General features: G+C 39.7%; 1 protein-coding gene across 1 annotated transcript; it reads left to right on the forward strand.

Annotated features, from left to right (window-relative positions):
* Positions 1 to 143: 143 nt before the first annotated feature.
* Positions 144 to 10,046, forward strand: lrrc56 (leucine rich repeat containing 56). The gene is made up of 12 exons (XM_061284316.1): positions 144 to 400; positions 839 to 926; positions 1,245 to 1,305; positions 1,746 to 1,842; positions 1,946 to 2,143; positions 3,013 to 3,181; positions 3,250 to 3,456; positions 3,642 to 3,709; positions 3,931 to 4,076; positions 4,717 to 4,904; positions 5,068 to 5,401; positions 5,719 to 10,046. The coding sequence occupies exons 1-12, from the start codon at positions 248 to 250 to the stop codon at positions 5,804 to 5,806; spliced, it is 1,797 nt and encodes a 598-aa protein (XP_061140300.1). The 5' UTR covers positions 144 to 247; the 3' UTR covers positions 5,807 to 10,046.
* Positions 10,047 to 15,107: the final 5,061 nt, after the last annotated feature.

A 15,107-nucleotide genomic window follows, 5' to 3' on the forward strand; every position in this document is an offset into this window, starting at 1 on the left:
GTAATATTTTAAGGTTATTTTGCGGAGCCACACCTTTTTGGAGCGGGCATAAACTAGAAAAACTACATTTCCCAAGAAGCCTTTGCCGTCCGTATCCAGGAAGATGAGAATGGTTGCCAAGCAAACATTTGACCGCACCGATGGCCATCATTGGGTGAATAACATGGCTGAATTAACTTTCCCGCAAGACGAAGGTCAAAGTAAAGCCTGGCGCTTTTTTGAAATACCATATTATTAATAGAGCAGAATGGATCGCACATTTAGAATACGGGAAGTTCGGCCTGGTTCTGGTCGGGTCCAGGTGACTGCGATGGATGAATCAGGCCCCTTCAACCCAGCTCCTGCCATGAAACTCTGTGAGGAGGGTGAAGTGGAACTATATCTGTCTCAGGAGAAGCTGGTAAGGTTGTAAAATGTGCTATAAAAATAAAGTTGTATTGTATTGTATTGTATTGTATTGTATTGTATTGTATTGTATTGTATTGTATTGTATTGTATTGTATTATATTGTACCTAATAACCTAGCTACCTATCTCCCTTCCTACCTACCTACCTACCTACCTACCTATATACGTGTATTAGTGCTATGCACAAATTACTCGTATTTATTCACTGGGGCATGGCATATCGATTCATAATATATAATTTGGTTCACTGTTGGCACCGCGCGTCATCTATCAACTTGTGCAGAAAATGTCTGTCACCGGCTTTTATATTTTAATGACGTACACATTTATGTTGTCTTGATCAAAGTGAATGTCCTTTATAATAGATGGAAATCCTTGATATCAGCAATACATTTTGGGTAACTGTGCTGAGTTGAGCCTGTCCTTCACAGGAATTACTGTGTGGAACAAAAAATCTGACTCAGGTGACCTCACTGGAAATCTGCGTGGACACTCGAGAAAACAGCCTTGGTAACTTTGGTGAGCGACATACCACATCAATGCATATGTAGTAGTGAATGTGGTGTCATTCTTGGAGAAGAAATACATTTGCAGTATTTATGTATGTTATTTTTATAAGAATACTCATCCTTGTGATAGATATTTGTACGTAATGTCAATATTTCAATGTAAAGGTCACAGTCATATGTATAGGAATATGAAAGGTATTATTGCCATTTTAGGAAATGAATTGTTTCAGTCGTATCGAAAAGTGGTTATCTGTCCTTCTGGAATTTAATTTAGGGGCTTCAAACGGTCATATTTTTCCTCTTTTAAACAGCTGATATCATTTTCTAGGCTCTTACTTGCCTCGGCTGCTGCGGCTCAAAATGAACAACAGTGTGCTCATGTCTGTAAGGTGAGTAAAACTGACCTTAACTTGGTCCTTATGTTGTCTACTTCGTTTGGCGTTCGCGTATTTGTTGACATCAGCTTCCACAGTGAACGTGCGTTTAAGTCATCCATCGATTTCTCTACCACTTGTGCTCAATACATATAGTGTAGTTAAATGACGTAAAGAAGTAAATATAAAATAGTGACACTAATGTTTCTCTTCAGAGTGTACAAAATGTCATAAAACATGAAAAATGAGAAGTGTGTTCAAGCAAAAAGGGTTCTTAGTTATTCAATTGGCAAAGAATTCCACCTACAAGGCAACTATTAGTTTTTATTTAAATTTTCACACAATGTCTGACTCCCAATTTCATTGCAATTGTTTATTTTTTCAAATCCCAATGGCGTCCTCTGGAAGTATATAAGTATGTAATATACCTTTGTCCTCTTTTATTTGCCATATAGAGACCTGGGAACCACCCTGTCCCACCTGCAGGTTCTATGGATGTCATGTTGCCATCTACAAGGCTTGGATGGCATTTCGATTATTTCCTCTCTCAGGGTATCATTCATAAGTCATAGTTTCTTGTCAAGTACTTGTTTAGTTCAAATATATACAAGCTGTTGTGTTGTTTTTTGCGGGGCATTTTATCTTCTCTTTTCAGGAATTGTACCTGGCCTTTAACAAAGTGTCCGACTTGAGTCAGGTTGGCATGCTGGAGAATCTACAGGTGTTAGATTTGGAAGGAAATGATGTGAATGACCTTGTCCAGGTTCAATATCTCAGGTTATGTGGCAAACTACACACACTCACCTTGGAGGGAAACCCGGTGTGCCTGCAGCCAAACCCCACCACCACACAAGTAGGTCAATATGTGTTTTTATACAGACGCTCAGAGATTCTCGAATGTGGTACACATAATTCTAGTACGCTGGATCCTTCTAGTGCTATGCAAAATAATCACTGACATAAAATAAATACAACCAAACAATATTAGAATGAAGTCTTTTGCTATGCATACAGCCTGTTTATAGAGGCACGGTTGTTAAATATAGCGTTCACTGTATTATAATTGGATGTGAATTTAAAAAAAAAAAAAGTAAGATTTAAGCAATAATCCTCAATATTAAAAAAATATTACGTATTTAATATTATGTATTTAAATGTACGTATGTAAGTGCCCCAGTGTAACGCACCCATGTGGTAAGACGGACGTCTGGTTTCTCAAAATCTTCCCCAAGACGTGTGGGTGGCCATTAAGGTGGCCAGTGAGCGGCTAATGTTGGCCATGGCCACCATTGACCACAATGGTTTGCGGCTTCTGCTGATTTACAACAGTTTGGAAAGTTGGGATGCACTGTAAGAGAGTTTACGGTTGCCAGCAGAGAATTAGTCATTAGGAAACTAGAGCAATGAAGGGAGAGGCTGAGCTGAATATGTATTAGGCTTGCGCTTTGTAGCAGCTGTGGGTTTGACTTGGCAACTTGAGTTTGCCAAACTCTCTTTCAAACACACAAACACAAACAACCGCTCACTTCCTCTCTCAGAAGTCTCACACTCTCTCATTGCTTTCTTTTCCCCTTATTACTTATTTGTTCTCTTCTGCACGACGGAAGATGAGAAATGTTCGGTTCAAACTTGATGAGATTTGATCTAGCCTTGTTGAAACTGTGCCATCTCTAAAATTGCAATCACAGTAGTTTATTTGGCCTATTTTGCTCACCCCACCAGATCGAGTACAATTATTACCATGCGGTGAGGGAGTTGGTTCCACATCTGCGTTACCTTGACAACGCAAAAGTGGAGGATGGCAGGTTGGGCTCAAGCAGCAACTTGTGGGAAGACTGGGCTATTCTCCGGAACTACCTAAGGGACCCCACCCCGACATTGAATGGAGACCGTATGTTTTTCTCGTGGTCTCACCTGTTGTTCCGAGATGTTTTAATGACACACTCAATTTCTTTGTAGAAGCCGAAGGAAACGGTGCATATAGCGGGTCCAGCTCAGCCAAGCGCCCTGCCTCCAGCCTCCGGCCTCGGTCATCAGCAAGCACACCTATATCCAGACCTCTATCAGCAAGTTCATCTGGGTTTCTATCCAGTCCGGTGTCCACACCCGGTTCTGTGGATTCAGATTTAGCTGAAGTTGAAGAAGACAGCAGTGTCCTGACGCATGGTTACATATTCTGATATTTCTCATGAATGCTAACTTACTGTAGACTTTTTAGGAAATAGTATTTTCTTGTTATGGATGTATTTGATTCTGGGTCCCTTTTTAGTATTGGTTCACAATGACAAACTCTTAACAAAAAAATCCCAAAAAAGCAGGACTTAGGCCACATCTTTATATCCTGTATGCAGGAGCTGGTAAAATTCTGTTCTGTGGAAACCCTGTCAAGGCAATACGAGCAAGACGTGAAAAGTTGAGGGTAAGTGGCATGAAATAAAGATTTATTTCACTCTGTTGTGAAAGTACATTTTGCTCTGGGATCCAACTGAACCACAACTACAATATTTTGGTTGTTACTTTTGAAGGGAGACAGTTTTATGTATACATTTGATTAACTTTTATTATGTTACATTTGTGCTTATGCGTAGCCGTTTTAGATTAATACATTGATTTCGTGTATATGTTTGTGTTTCCTCACAGACAGCACCCTGTACGTCTACTTTTACCCCCCTTAACCTGCCCATTTATGTGCCAGAGCACATGCTTACCCCTCACGACCCTGATGGGAAAGAGAGTGGTGGTGACGTGCTTGCTGAACTGAGAACTTGGAGGGAGAAACACTGCAGGTAATGTACTCAGATTATTCTTTTTTGAACGAAAAACAACAACACGCTTAAAAGTCTGACTGTTAATTAATGTGAAATGGATATAAATACTAAGGGTGGGACTCGATAAAAAATAATCAAACTATAGGCCTTGTAAGAGGGGTTGCCAAGTAATAATACATTTTTGTCAAAACTATATCACGTTATTTCAAGGAGATCTGCAGTGCCGACATTTTTGATGACATGAGAAATACTTCCTGAAGAATGTATTTGTGATGGGCGCTTAAGAACAATAGCATTTTTTTTCAATTTGTCCTTCCATTATCTGAACCGCTCATCCTCCCAAGGGTCGCGGGTGCACTGGAGCCTATCCCAGCAGTCTTTGGGCAGTAGGCTGAACTTGCCAGTCAACAATCACAGCTCACCAGTTTTCTGAAGCTGAGCCGTGATTGGTTGTGACCTGGCAACTGTAATGTCGTTTTCAGTCGACAGGAGATTCATAAAAATGAGAATTTTACTGCTTAACTCATATCCCACAAAAGAAATATTAATCAAAATGTTGTGTTTAGACTAGTGGGGGCACATACAACATATTATTGTAAAGAAAATTTCGGGGTTTCTCTTTAAGTGACTTCTCCATATACGTGACTCACACATCCAGGTATCTTGAAGAAATTGAAAGAGATAGACAACCACAAGTACTGGTTGTTCGACACGGCAACGATGATGAAGAGGCTGATGATGAAGAGAAAGGATTTGATGTTATGAGCGACAGTTGTGATGAAGAACATTGTGAGGATATTCTAGACACAAGTCCATCTAATTCATCTTCCAAATCTATATGTCCAGGTAAAAACGCACACTGAACACGCTTTAAACAAAATTATAATTTTAATAATAAAAATCTTAAACCGGACGGAGGTGGAGGCTGAACTTAATGTGATGTCAAGTTGTAAAAGGTGACTTAGTGAGAGCTGCTAATTCTGCCCATTTTTTTGCATGTCATTTTCAGATGAGTTTGAATCCATGTCGACTGATGTGGATCCCTTTTTCTGTGACAACACACTTTCACCCTGTCCTCCACTAAGTTCCAAATCAGCCTCTTGTCGGAAGAAGCCCATAGGAATCCGTGCACATCGGATTCGAATCAACCCGGCCAATTCAGAACACAATCTTCATTCCTGCAGCGAAGGATGCAAAGCTTTAAAAGCCACAAGTACTGCACAGACTGACCTGCCATTTAACCAAAAGTTGACAAGAATGAATAAGCTTTGTCCGTCATTGCCTTTAAACATTAGCCGTCCATATAAATTAAGTAGCCTGGGAGGACAAAGCAAGGATTCCTGGTGAGAAATTATTGCATTCCATTGTAAAAAATGTTTCTCAAGTCTTTTTTCCCCACCAAATTCTTAGTAGTGCAAGAGTAACTCTCATGAATGGCAATGGAAAGGAAAACTTTGGCTTTTATTGTTTGATTGATTGATTGATTGATTGAATTCATTATTCATCCATCTATTCATTCATTTATTCATTCATGCCTTTATTTACACTCACTCACTCACTCACTCACTCACTCACTCACTCACTCACTCACTCACTCACTCACTCACTCACTCACAAATTGTACTTGAATTTAATTAGACTACATCTTCCTGTCTTTCAGTTTGGAGATGGACGTGTACAGCCTGGCAACAAAAGTGAACTGTCAAAGATCCTGGACAGAGCACCAGCTTCAAATGCCTTCTGAGTGAGCACAAATTAAACTGACACCAGAATTACCAGGATTAGAAAGTCTCGACTAGGGCTATATTATTTTTGTGCTTTTATTTTTGGTTTGAATTTTTTAATTTCTGCAAGTACACAACACATTTGTTACAGTTCCATTTCACATTTGACATGACTTGTCAAAAAGGGAAGCAGGTTGAAGCAATTTGCTTATCTAATCGCTTTATTGAAACCGTTCCCGACAATTTTTTAAAATATGCATATACTACGTATATGAGGCCCAACCATACATTTCTAAAAACAGAGACCAATTACTTGACTAATGACTGTCATAGTATTTTACTGACTTATTACTTTTAAATTTCCCAACATGCCCTGTTAATAGGACTATATAACCATAAAACAGGACAAATTCTCTGTAACTTTGATAAAACAGTGGCAAACTATATTACAAATATGAATAAACATTGTGATAACTTTTAGGCTCAGGTTTAAGGTGGAAAAAAAAGTTTTTATGTTTTCTCTGCTGTACATACTGGTTACTCTTGGTGTGATAGCCCTACATGCCACATGAGGGCACTATGTCAAAAGGATGCATTACAGCAGACAAGTCTTGAAGTTATTAGATCTGGAAGTAGCCAGAATATCTTGATGAGTAAATGGCAAATTGGCAATACAAATGTATCACAAGTTAAGCGCATGGGGAACATGTTATCCTTGGTCAATGAAAAGCAGCCATTTAAAACTCACTGTTCTGCTAAGATCTGTAATGTGCCACTGCCTACCTCAGGGTGCTCTAAGAAATGGTTGTCATGTCAGTGTTGAAAATAAGAATATTTTCTCAGGCCCCATCAGTCACAGGCCAATCAGTTGTGTTGCACCAGGGATAAATATAAAGCATGCAGCACACCGAGGACCCAAATTGGTGAAACCTGATCTAGTTGAAGGGGCGGCCATCCTAAAGTTCTGCCAGGCCCACAATGGCCCTTCAGCTTGACCTTACAGGTGGCAAATCTGCAAGGTCATAGGTTTGGGTAATAATTCTGCTTCCAACCCTGGTACGTAGGATTTAAAAGAGGAAAACGTCTTAGACTCAAGCACACCCCAGTTTTTCTTTTTTATTTCACTTCACTTATTTTTTTATCAAGTTCAGCTCACGCAGCCGTCGAAGTGATAATTCGCACAACACACTATAACAAAAGGTAAAAGCAAAAAGGTTTAGCTAAAACAATTGCCGTGTAGTCTCTGCAAAGTGATTGCAGTTCAACGGATCTTAAAGCGCCTACTTTATGTGTCTTTTGTTGCCCTGACGTTTGAAGATACAGTACTGTAGATGAAATTCTGACAGAGTGCCATTTGGGGATTTGTATCTCTTGTACAGCCTCTTCCCCTCTTGAGACAGATTTAAAAACCTCTATGGTCCTTGACTGTAAAAAACAACGATGATCCCATTGGAAGTGCAGCCCACAGAGCTCTGATAAGAGCTCTCAGAATAAACCTCTGACCTGAGTGAAGTCCAGTGGAATCTTGTATGGTTCACGTAAAACTACAAGTCCACGCGGTTGTTGTTGGGAACCAGCATGAACCTTTGCACAGAATTATGGTGGCTTTGCTGCTGACAGTGATGGGTGCACCAAATTTATCCGGTTTTTGAACGGCCTCCATCGAATTGTGGTTTAATGAGTCGAACATCTTTGTGAATTAGTTCGTGGATAGTGGAGACCACGCTAGTGGGGTTATCTGAAGGCACATAGAAATGGGAGTTGTGTCAACTGGCCAAGTGTGCTCAGTCCCCTTGTGGACTTCATTAATGTTCTTTTGATTAGGACAAAATTCCACCCGTGTGAAGTAAGAGCATGTGTCACAAGTTTGCTTTTGGACTGATGTGTGGACAAATTGATGATCCGTGCTGCGCTTGACTTCGGTTACCTGCATGCCCATGGTGACGGGTTCAGGAATATCTTGATGAGGCACTTTTGCCAGCTTGTCATTTGGTCGGCGGACACCATGTTGGACTCCCATCAGAGAGCTATTATGCAGTTGGCATATATCAGGGACTATGGTGATGGGTTGGATAGCAGCTTGAATGTGTTTTTCATGCCTGTGGATTGGGTGCAAAGTCTGCCTACTTGGACATTCCAGTTGAGTTATCTGAAGACCCTTTGAGATTTCTTGATGACTGTGTTTACCATCCTTGCGGACTGGAGGACGGACGTGGTGTGGATTGTGCCTGCATTCCGGGTTGGTTTTCTTCGGATGTGGCCTAGGCTGCAATTGTGTTACATAAGGGACCAAGGGAATTGGTGGTAAAATATCTTGATCACCTTGTATTGCATCACTGAGGATTGGTGGGTAGATATGCTTAACTTCTGAACTACACTGGTGGTCAGTTTTCTGAGTATGTGTCCTTGGTTGACGTGTAGTCTGCTGCTGGATGGGTTGCTTCTTTTTGGATTTGTCAAAGTCCAGGGTGATGGTTTGAAATGGAACTTCCTGAGTGCCACTAGCATTCTTGTAAATTGGTGGGGGGGCTTTCTTTTGATTTACTTTAATATCCAGTTTGGTTATTTGAGGGCCAATAGCCATTGGTAGTGTGGCAGTATTCTTCGTGTGCTTGGGAAACCGATGTATCAATGGGCGGGTCCTTTGTTGAAAGACTCTAGACTGCCGTCCACTACTCCTTAGTTTAGTTGCCCTTGGTGGACCACTGCTTTTTTCTGGGATGTTGTTCCGCAGTTTGGGTTTATCAGGGGCCACAAATATAGGTTTCAAGGGAGCTTGTCTCACAGGTTTGTTGTTAGGCTCACGCTTATGGCGGAAGACACTCTGCTGGCAAGGACGGCAACTGAGCTGTGTTTCCTGAAGGCCAAAGGTGATAGCTTGCAGAAAACTCCGCAACTTTTTTACGGTATTCCCAGAGAGATGTAAGCAAATCTTGTGAGTAGCAGCAGCCTTGGAGACAAAAATACGCAGAATGCAAGAATTAATGTTTCATTTACCTTTTTTGTCGTCGCACAATCGACATAGAACATATTTAAGGTTCTGTAATTTACTTACTACCTAATGTGACACGATAATTTGCTCCTATGCACATTTGTTTTTTATCTGTTTGAACAGTAATTTAATTAGCCATTTACAATTGTGGTTTGCAGTGGTCTTTAACTGTGTGTATGTATAAATGCATTTTATGAAGACTATTCATCTTCCACTTGGTTGGCACTACATTTATGTGTGCATGCAATTTGCGACCTAACTTTTACAACAGTAATTTGACACTTGGAGAAAATCACTGCTTGTTTGTGGGTCTAGCTGCTCCGAATGTTTGTCCACAGCAAGTATAAAGTTGAGATCAGGTATTTGACTTTGTCATTGGAGAACATTCAATTATGTACTGTCAAATTGTTTCGTTTCATTATTTTTTTTCTGTCGCAATAAAACCAATGAAAACGGTGAAGGAAGACTATGTTTTGTCTGCGAGTGAAACATCAACAAAAGTCAAGAATACGCTGGTGAAAGTAGGGACGTGATTATCGACCTAGTCGCGAAACACCTTTCTGAAACAATAAGTGAGTGCAGGAAAGCCAGAAAACATTCATACAGCATCACCTGTTCTGGAATTGAAAACCAACGCCAACTTGTATCAGAATGAAGGAGAGAGAAAACTATGGACAAGAAAAGGAACAACTCGACAGCTGCTGCCGGAATGAACGGGCTCTCCGGGGTTTGACTGCTAGCAGATGTATCGGCTGTAACTCAAGTCTTCTCACATTACCCAAAATGATTGAAAAATTGTGATATTTATAGTACAAATGGATAATATACCACACAAAAAAATTAAAAGGCAAAGAAATTGAATATCTTTCAGTGACCAAATCAGTGTCTTGATCTCAACCCGACAACATGCAACATGCTTGTCACTTACTGAAGGCAATGTAGGAAGACCCACAAACTGTCTAGCAAAGCATTTCCACCAACTCAGAGTTGAATGATGTCCAGGGCTTCTAGACTTCAGGCAGTCAATGACTGCAAAGCATTTTCATCCAATTAGTTTTCAATTACAGTATGTGAAATGTCCAAATACTTGAGAAATTGTACATATTCTGTAGTCTACATTTGGTTGTCTTTTGTATTGTAAAATTCATGGTGTGGAGATTGTAATTGCCTAAATACTTTTGGGCATTGCTTTATCATAACCCTGCTGCTCTTTGCAGGGCTTCTTTTATTTATTTATTATCAATAGAATATAATTTAGTACCACTACTTGGAAATCCCACTTTTGCAGCTGCTCAGTGGACATATCAGCACACAAGAATAGGAATATTAAAAAAATCCTACAATATTTATGTGTATGTTTACAATATCTCTATCCACCTCAGTTTTAGATGTAGAGCACTTTAAATAACACAACGCAAAAAGTGCTCTATATATCTCGGAACATCAAATATCAAGCGATGAGAGTGAGCAGGAATAGAGTGGCAATATATATGGCAACTGTATATTAATAATAAATACCATACAGTATGTGGATGTGAATGGCAGACAAGGGCTGGGCAGTTATGGAAAAACTAGTAATCACGTGATTATTTTGAGGCATATTGAAATCACAATTAATAAAGCAAACTTTCATTGATTTTTAAATGTATTTATTCACCTACTAAAACCCTACTACTTAAAACTACAACATAGCCTCATGCCTATTCCTTTTGTCAGGTACACAATGAACTTTGAAATGTCACAGGAAATGTACGCCTCTTTTGCATTTTCATTCTGCTACATGTACACCTTTGCTGACTTGCTTGTCAGCACACATTTAAATTGAGAATAAGCATCTTCTTTTTATCTCTATGTCATATTTATCTTTATGCTATTTTGTTGTTCTACTTTTCTTTTCACAAGTTTGGGGACTTACTGGGCTAATATGGGACCTCGAGGATCATATTTCTATTTTGCTTGATATCGTGGAAAACTTGAATGCTCGACTTTGACTATAAGTTCAAAGAATAACCACAAATTAAAACAGGAGCAAAGTAAAACAAGAATATACTAAAATAATTGTTCTTAAAAGGAACAATAAATGAAATAAACTGTAGCTGTTGCTGATGTTTATGCTTTGGCCCCTTAGGGGTAGTGGGGTGCCGTGCATGCATGTACGTATACACTTATGATAAGAGTGGAAGAAGAGAGTTACTATCAAGCTCTCTGAATAAAACTCGTTTGACATGGATTGGGAATATGTGCCTTTGAGTATTATTGTTACTTGTGTGTGTGTATGATGTTTGTTCCTACGGCATTTGTGCGCGAATATTTGTTTTTTGAATGACTATCACTCCTGGAGGTCGATGCTAATTTTCTGTTAGCATGTCAATGAGATTTTACACTAACGTTTGCATTAGCACTGGCGATGTTTTAAAAACAAAACATTTATTGTATTTCAATATAGAATGTGTGTAATGCTTGTAAACTTCAATGCGATGTCATTAAACTGTTTAAAGCAGTGGTCCCCAACCTTTTTTGCGCCACGGACCGGTTACATGTCAGAAATATTTCCGCGGACCGGCATTTATATAAATAAATAATACATTTATATAAATAAATAAATAATACATTTATAATAGATATATAAATACGATGAAATAAAATGATACGACTGACATAAAAACAAGTACAAATGACAAAAATAAAACTCACCATTACGTTGAATTAGTGGGAGCACTGAGTTTGTTTCTCAGAAACGAGCCGGTCCCATCTAGACGTAATCGGAGACAATGACACCCGAAGTGATTAAGGTTTGTCTTTTATTGCAGGATGCTTGGTCTCCATGTGTTGAAGCAGTTTTGAATGCTTCATTGCCTGGTTAGTTAGTCTGTCGCCACATATTAGCTTTGCGGGCTCGACTGGGGAAACATGTCACGTGACCGGGACGAGTGTCTTGACCTGAATTAATTGATCATCGATTTTTTTTTTTTCTGTGCGGCTTGGCGGCCCGGGGCCCGGTGGTTGGGGACCACTGGTTTAAAGCATGCTCAGCTACAACGGATTCACATAATGGCAGACTGGACATGAATAAATACAGGAATGATTGTGAATAGTAGAGAAGAAATAGTAGAAATAGACAGCAGCATTGTATGTAGCATGAAAAACTATAAACCATACTTGCATCAAGAAATTGTGTACAGCATAAATTGAGAATGAATTAAACACCAGCAATAATAACTGTAAATACAGTCAGAGCTGAATGGAGATAATAAGCAGAATACGCAAAAATAGTCAAGTGATATTCTATGTGATGAGCATACATGGATGGACAGTAGGCTACTATGCTGTATTTAGCAGATGAGAATAAATCCAGCAAGAATGACTCTCAGTAGCTGAGTGACGGCTACAACATATAGTTGAGAATATGCTGTTGAGAGCAGTTGTGGTTGTGAAATCCATTAAAACAATTTGCTAACCTAACCTTATCCGGTAACATGATTGGAGGTGTCTTCTTTCAGGGGGAAATGGCATTGGAATACATGAAGTCAATATGTGGGTGAACTACCTTTCCTATAAGGTCATGCATCTCAACAAAAGATAGTCTCCCAAGATTATGTTTGATGGCATATGATAGGCATGATATCATTATATTGTAACAATTCTGTGACATCATCAAAGCCATGTGATTTGACGTAATCCTTCTAAATAAAAACATGAGGTGTACTGTGTTTTGTAAGATTACGGGCAATGTATTGTCTTTCAGAGTTGAATATTTTTTAGTCAGGGAGCCGGCAACTGGCTTATCAGGATCCAATTGCAGAGTGCAAAACTTGCTGTTGGCTGTACATCCTTGAGGCACATTCTGCAGTGTTGATTTAGTCTTGTAAACATGTTGTGAACAGGAATGTTTAAAGTACAGTGCGTGAACATGTATTGGCTCATTGCCATTCAGCCATGAAACTTACATAACAGAGCTGAAACTCTTCGTTTGGAAATCTAACCTTTTTATTTCTACTTTTTTTGGAATACAAACATAGAAAGGATAAATGAGGAAAATCAAGAGAAAAGAAGGTAGGTCACCAAAACGATATGTATAAATAACACTTAAAGGCTGTATCATCCATATTAAAGGGTTTGTCGTGTTCAGATTTTACAAAACAGTATACATTTCTCCAGTACTTTCTCCCCTTAAACTGTTATAAAACTTAAATGTCATCTCCATGAAGCAATATGCTTAAAGCAGGTGTAATCCCCAGAATGCAAATTCAGACTAACATGTCAATGCAAGATATCCTATTTATAGCCAACATATTGCCAAAATCTTGATTGTAAGTTTATCAAACAAAGACTCAATGGAATACAATAGTGTAGAGCAGCGGTTCTCAACTGGCTTTGTCCAAGGGACCACTATTATAACCAAGAAGCAACTCAAGGACCACTGCTTCGGCGAAATATTTTACTTTGCACCGAACCTATACAGGCTATTTATTTGCATCTCTGTCTACTTTGGGAATCTCAGCTACATTTGACATAATTTGGATGAGCAAATTAGCTGAAAAATAAATCTTTTAAACAATAAATGAATTTTATTTTTAAAATGTTACAATTGTTTCCCATTTCAGCGGCACGTTGTAGCACTGGTTAGGATGTCCGCCTCACAGTTAAGAGGATGCGGGTTCGATTCCACCTCCGGCCCTCTCTGTGTGGAGTTTGCATGTTCTCCCCGTGCCTGCGTGGGTTTTCTCCGGGCACTCCAGTTTCCTCCCAGTTGCCAAAAAACATGCATGATATGCAGATTGAGCTCTCCAAATTCCCCGTAGGTGTGAGTGCGAGCGCAGATGGTTTCCCATTTCCAGTTTGCATGATCTCCCCGTGCCTGCGTGGGTTTTCTCCGGGCACTCCAGTTTCCCCCCAGTTGCCAAAAACATGCATGATATGCAGATCGAGCTCTCCAAATTCCCCGTAGGTGTGAGTGCGAGCGCAGATGGTTTCCCATTTCCAGTTTTGCGGCCCATCTGCAATGCCGCCACGTACCACTCTTATGAACTTTTGAAGAAGTAATATACACTTCCCTCATTCCAAGACAACTGCTGGAATGTGTTTTCGCCTTAGGAAACCACTTTGTTTTGACTTCAGATGAGTCTTCAGGAACGCTACCTTGGAATACCTGGAAATACGGATAGTACGAGTTGAGACAGGTTTGGGACATGCTGTTTGTAAAGTACTGTCAACGTAAAGTTCTACACGAGGAACATTCGATAGTCAGCAAGATACTTATTTTCTGTTAACACATTCGTAGCTAAGCGGAAAAAAAACGAATTTTACAACTGAAATCATTTAGAAATTAAATATTCCGTTTTTTGGATGTTGCAAGTAAGTTGTCTTATTTGTATTAATATTTCCTGGATGTTGCGAGTATCTTATTTGTATCAGTCCATCCGTCCATCCATCCATTTTCCATACCGCCTGTGCCCACGGGTGTTGCGGGCAGTAGGTGGGGGACACCCTGAACCGGTTGCCAGCCAATTGCAGGGGATAAGGAGACAAATAACCATCTGCACTCGCAGTCACACCTAGAGGCTATTTAGAAATTTAGAGTGCTCAATCAACCTACCATGCATGTTTTTGGGATGTGGGAGGAAACCAGTGCCCGGAGAAAACCCACGCAGGCCCAGGGAGAACATGCAAACTCCACACAGGGAGGACAGGAGCGGGAATCGAAACCACACCCTCCTAACTGAGGCGGACGTGTTCACCCGTCACTGTGCTGCCTATATTTGTATCAGTAATTCATAAAATTAAAATTATATATTATATACACATTGTAAAATTGTATTGGTGCAAATACGACAGGTTTTCAAGATTCTCATTTGCTTCCTTTTAACTCACGAAAATAAAGACGTGGTCTAATGAAATTCTTAATACCGTTTTTTTTTCATGTATAATGCGCAAAATTTAGCTAATTTATTGTCCTAAAATCTGGGGTGCGCATTATACATGGGTACAAAAAAAAAAAAAACAATTCTCAATTTTTTTTTATTTTAAATCCGGATATCATACGGAGGCCGCCATTACAGATGTGCTTTCTTCTCTGCTGTTCACTTCAAACACGCTCCATACGAACACAATGCTCTCGTATCAGACGCTTGCTAGACCACCTGCTCGTTTGCTGTCACAATGTACCCTACACAAATCCAAAACATTTCTTTGCTATTGAGTATGCTAGCGCATGCGCAGTGATACTGACCGGCAGAACATCCGGTTGTTCCCTTTTTTCTGAAATAATTTTACGTTCACGGACTTAAGTAGGAGTCAAAATCTGGGTGCGTATTATACATGGGTACAGGCTTT

This window comes from Syngnathus typhle, linkage group LG7 (assembly GCF_033458585.1).
Source record: "Syngnathus typhle isolate RoL2023-S1 ecotype Sweden linkage group LG7, RoL_Styp_1.0, whole genome shotgun sequence".
Taxonomy (NCBI): Eukaryota; Metazoa; Chordata; class Actinopteri; order Syngnathiformes; family Syngnathidae; genus Syngnathus; species Syngnathus typhle.

Coding starts and splice junctions, on each gene's coding strand:
- lrrc56 (XM_061284316.1), top strand. CDS start 248: ATGGATCGCACATTTAGAATACGGGAAGTTCGGCCTGGTTCTGGTCGG. Junction 927..1,244: donor AAACAGCCTTGGTAACTTTG/GTGAGCGACATA, acceptor ATCATTTTCTAG/GCTCTTACTTGCCTCGGCTG. Junction 1,843..1,945: donor CGATTATTTCCTCTCTCAGG/GTATCATTCATA, acceptor TTCTCTTTTCAG/GAATTGTACCTGGCCTTTAA.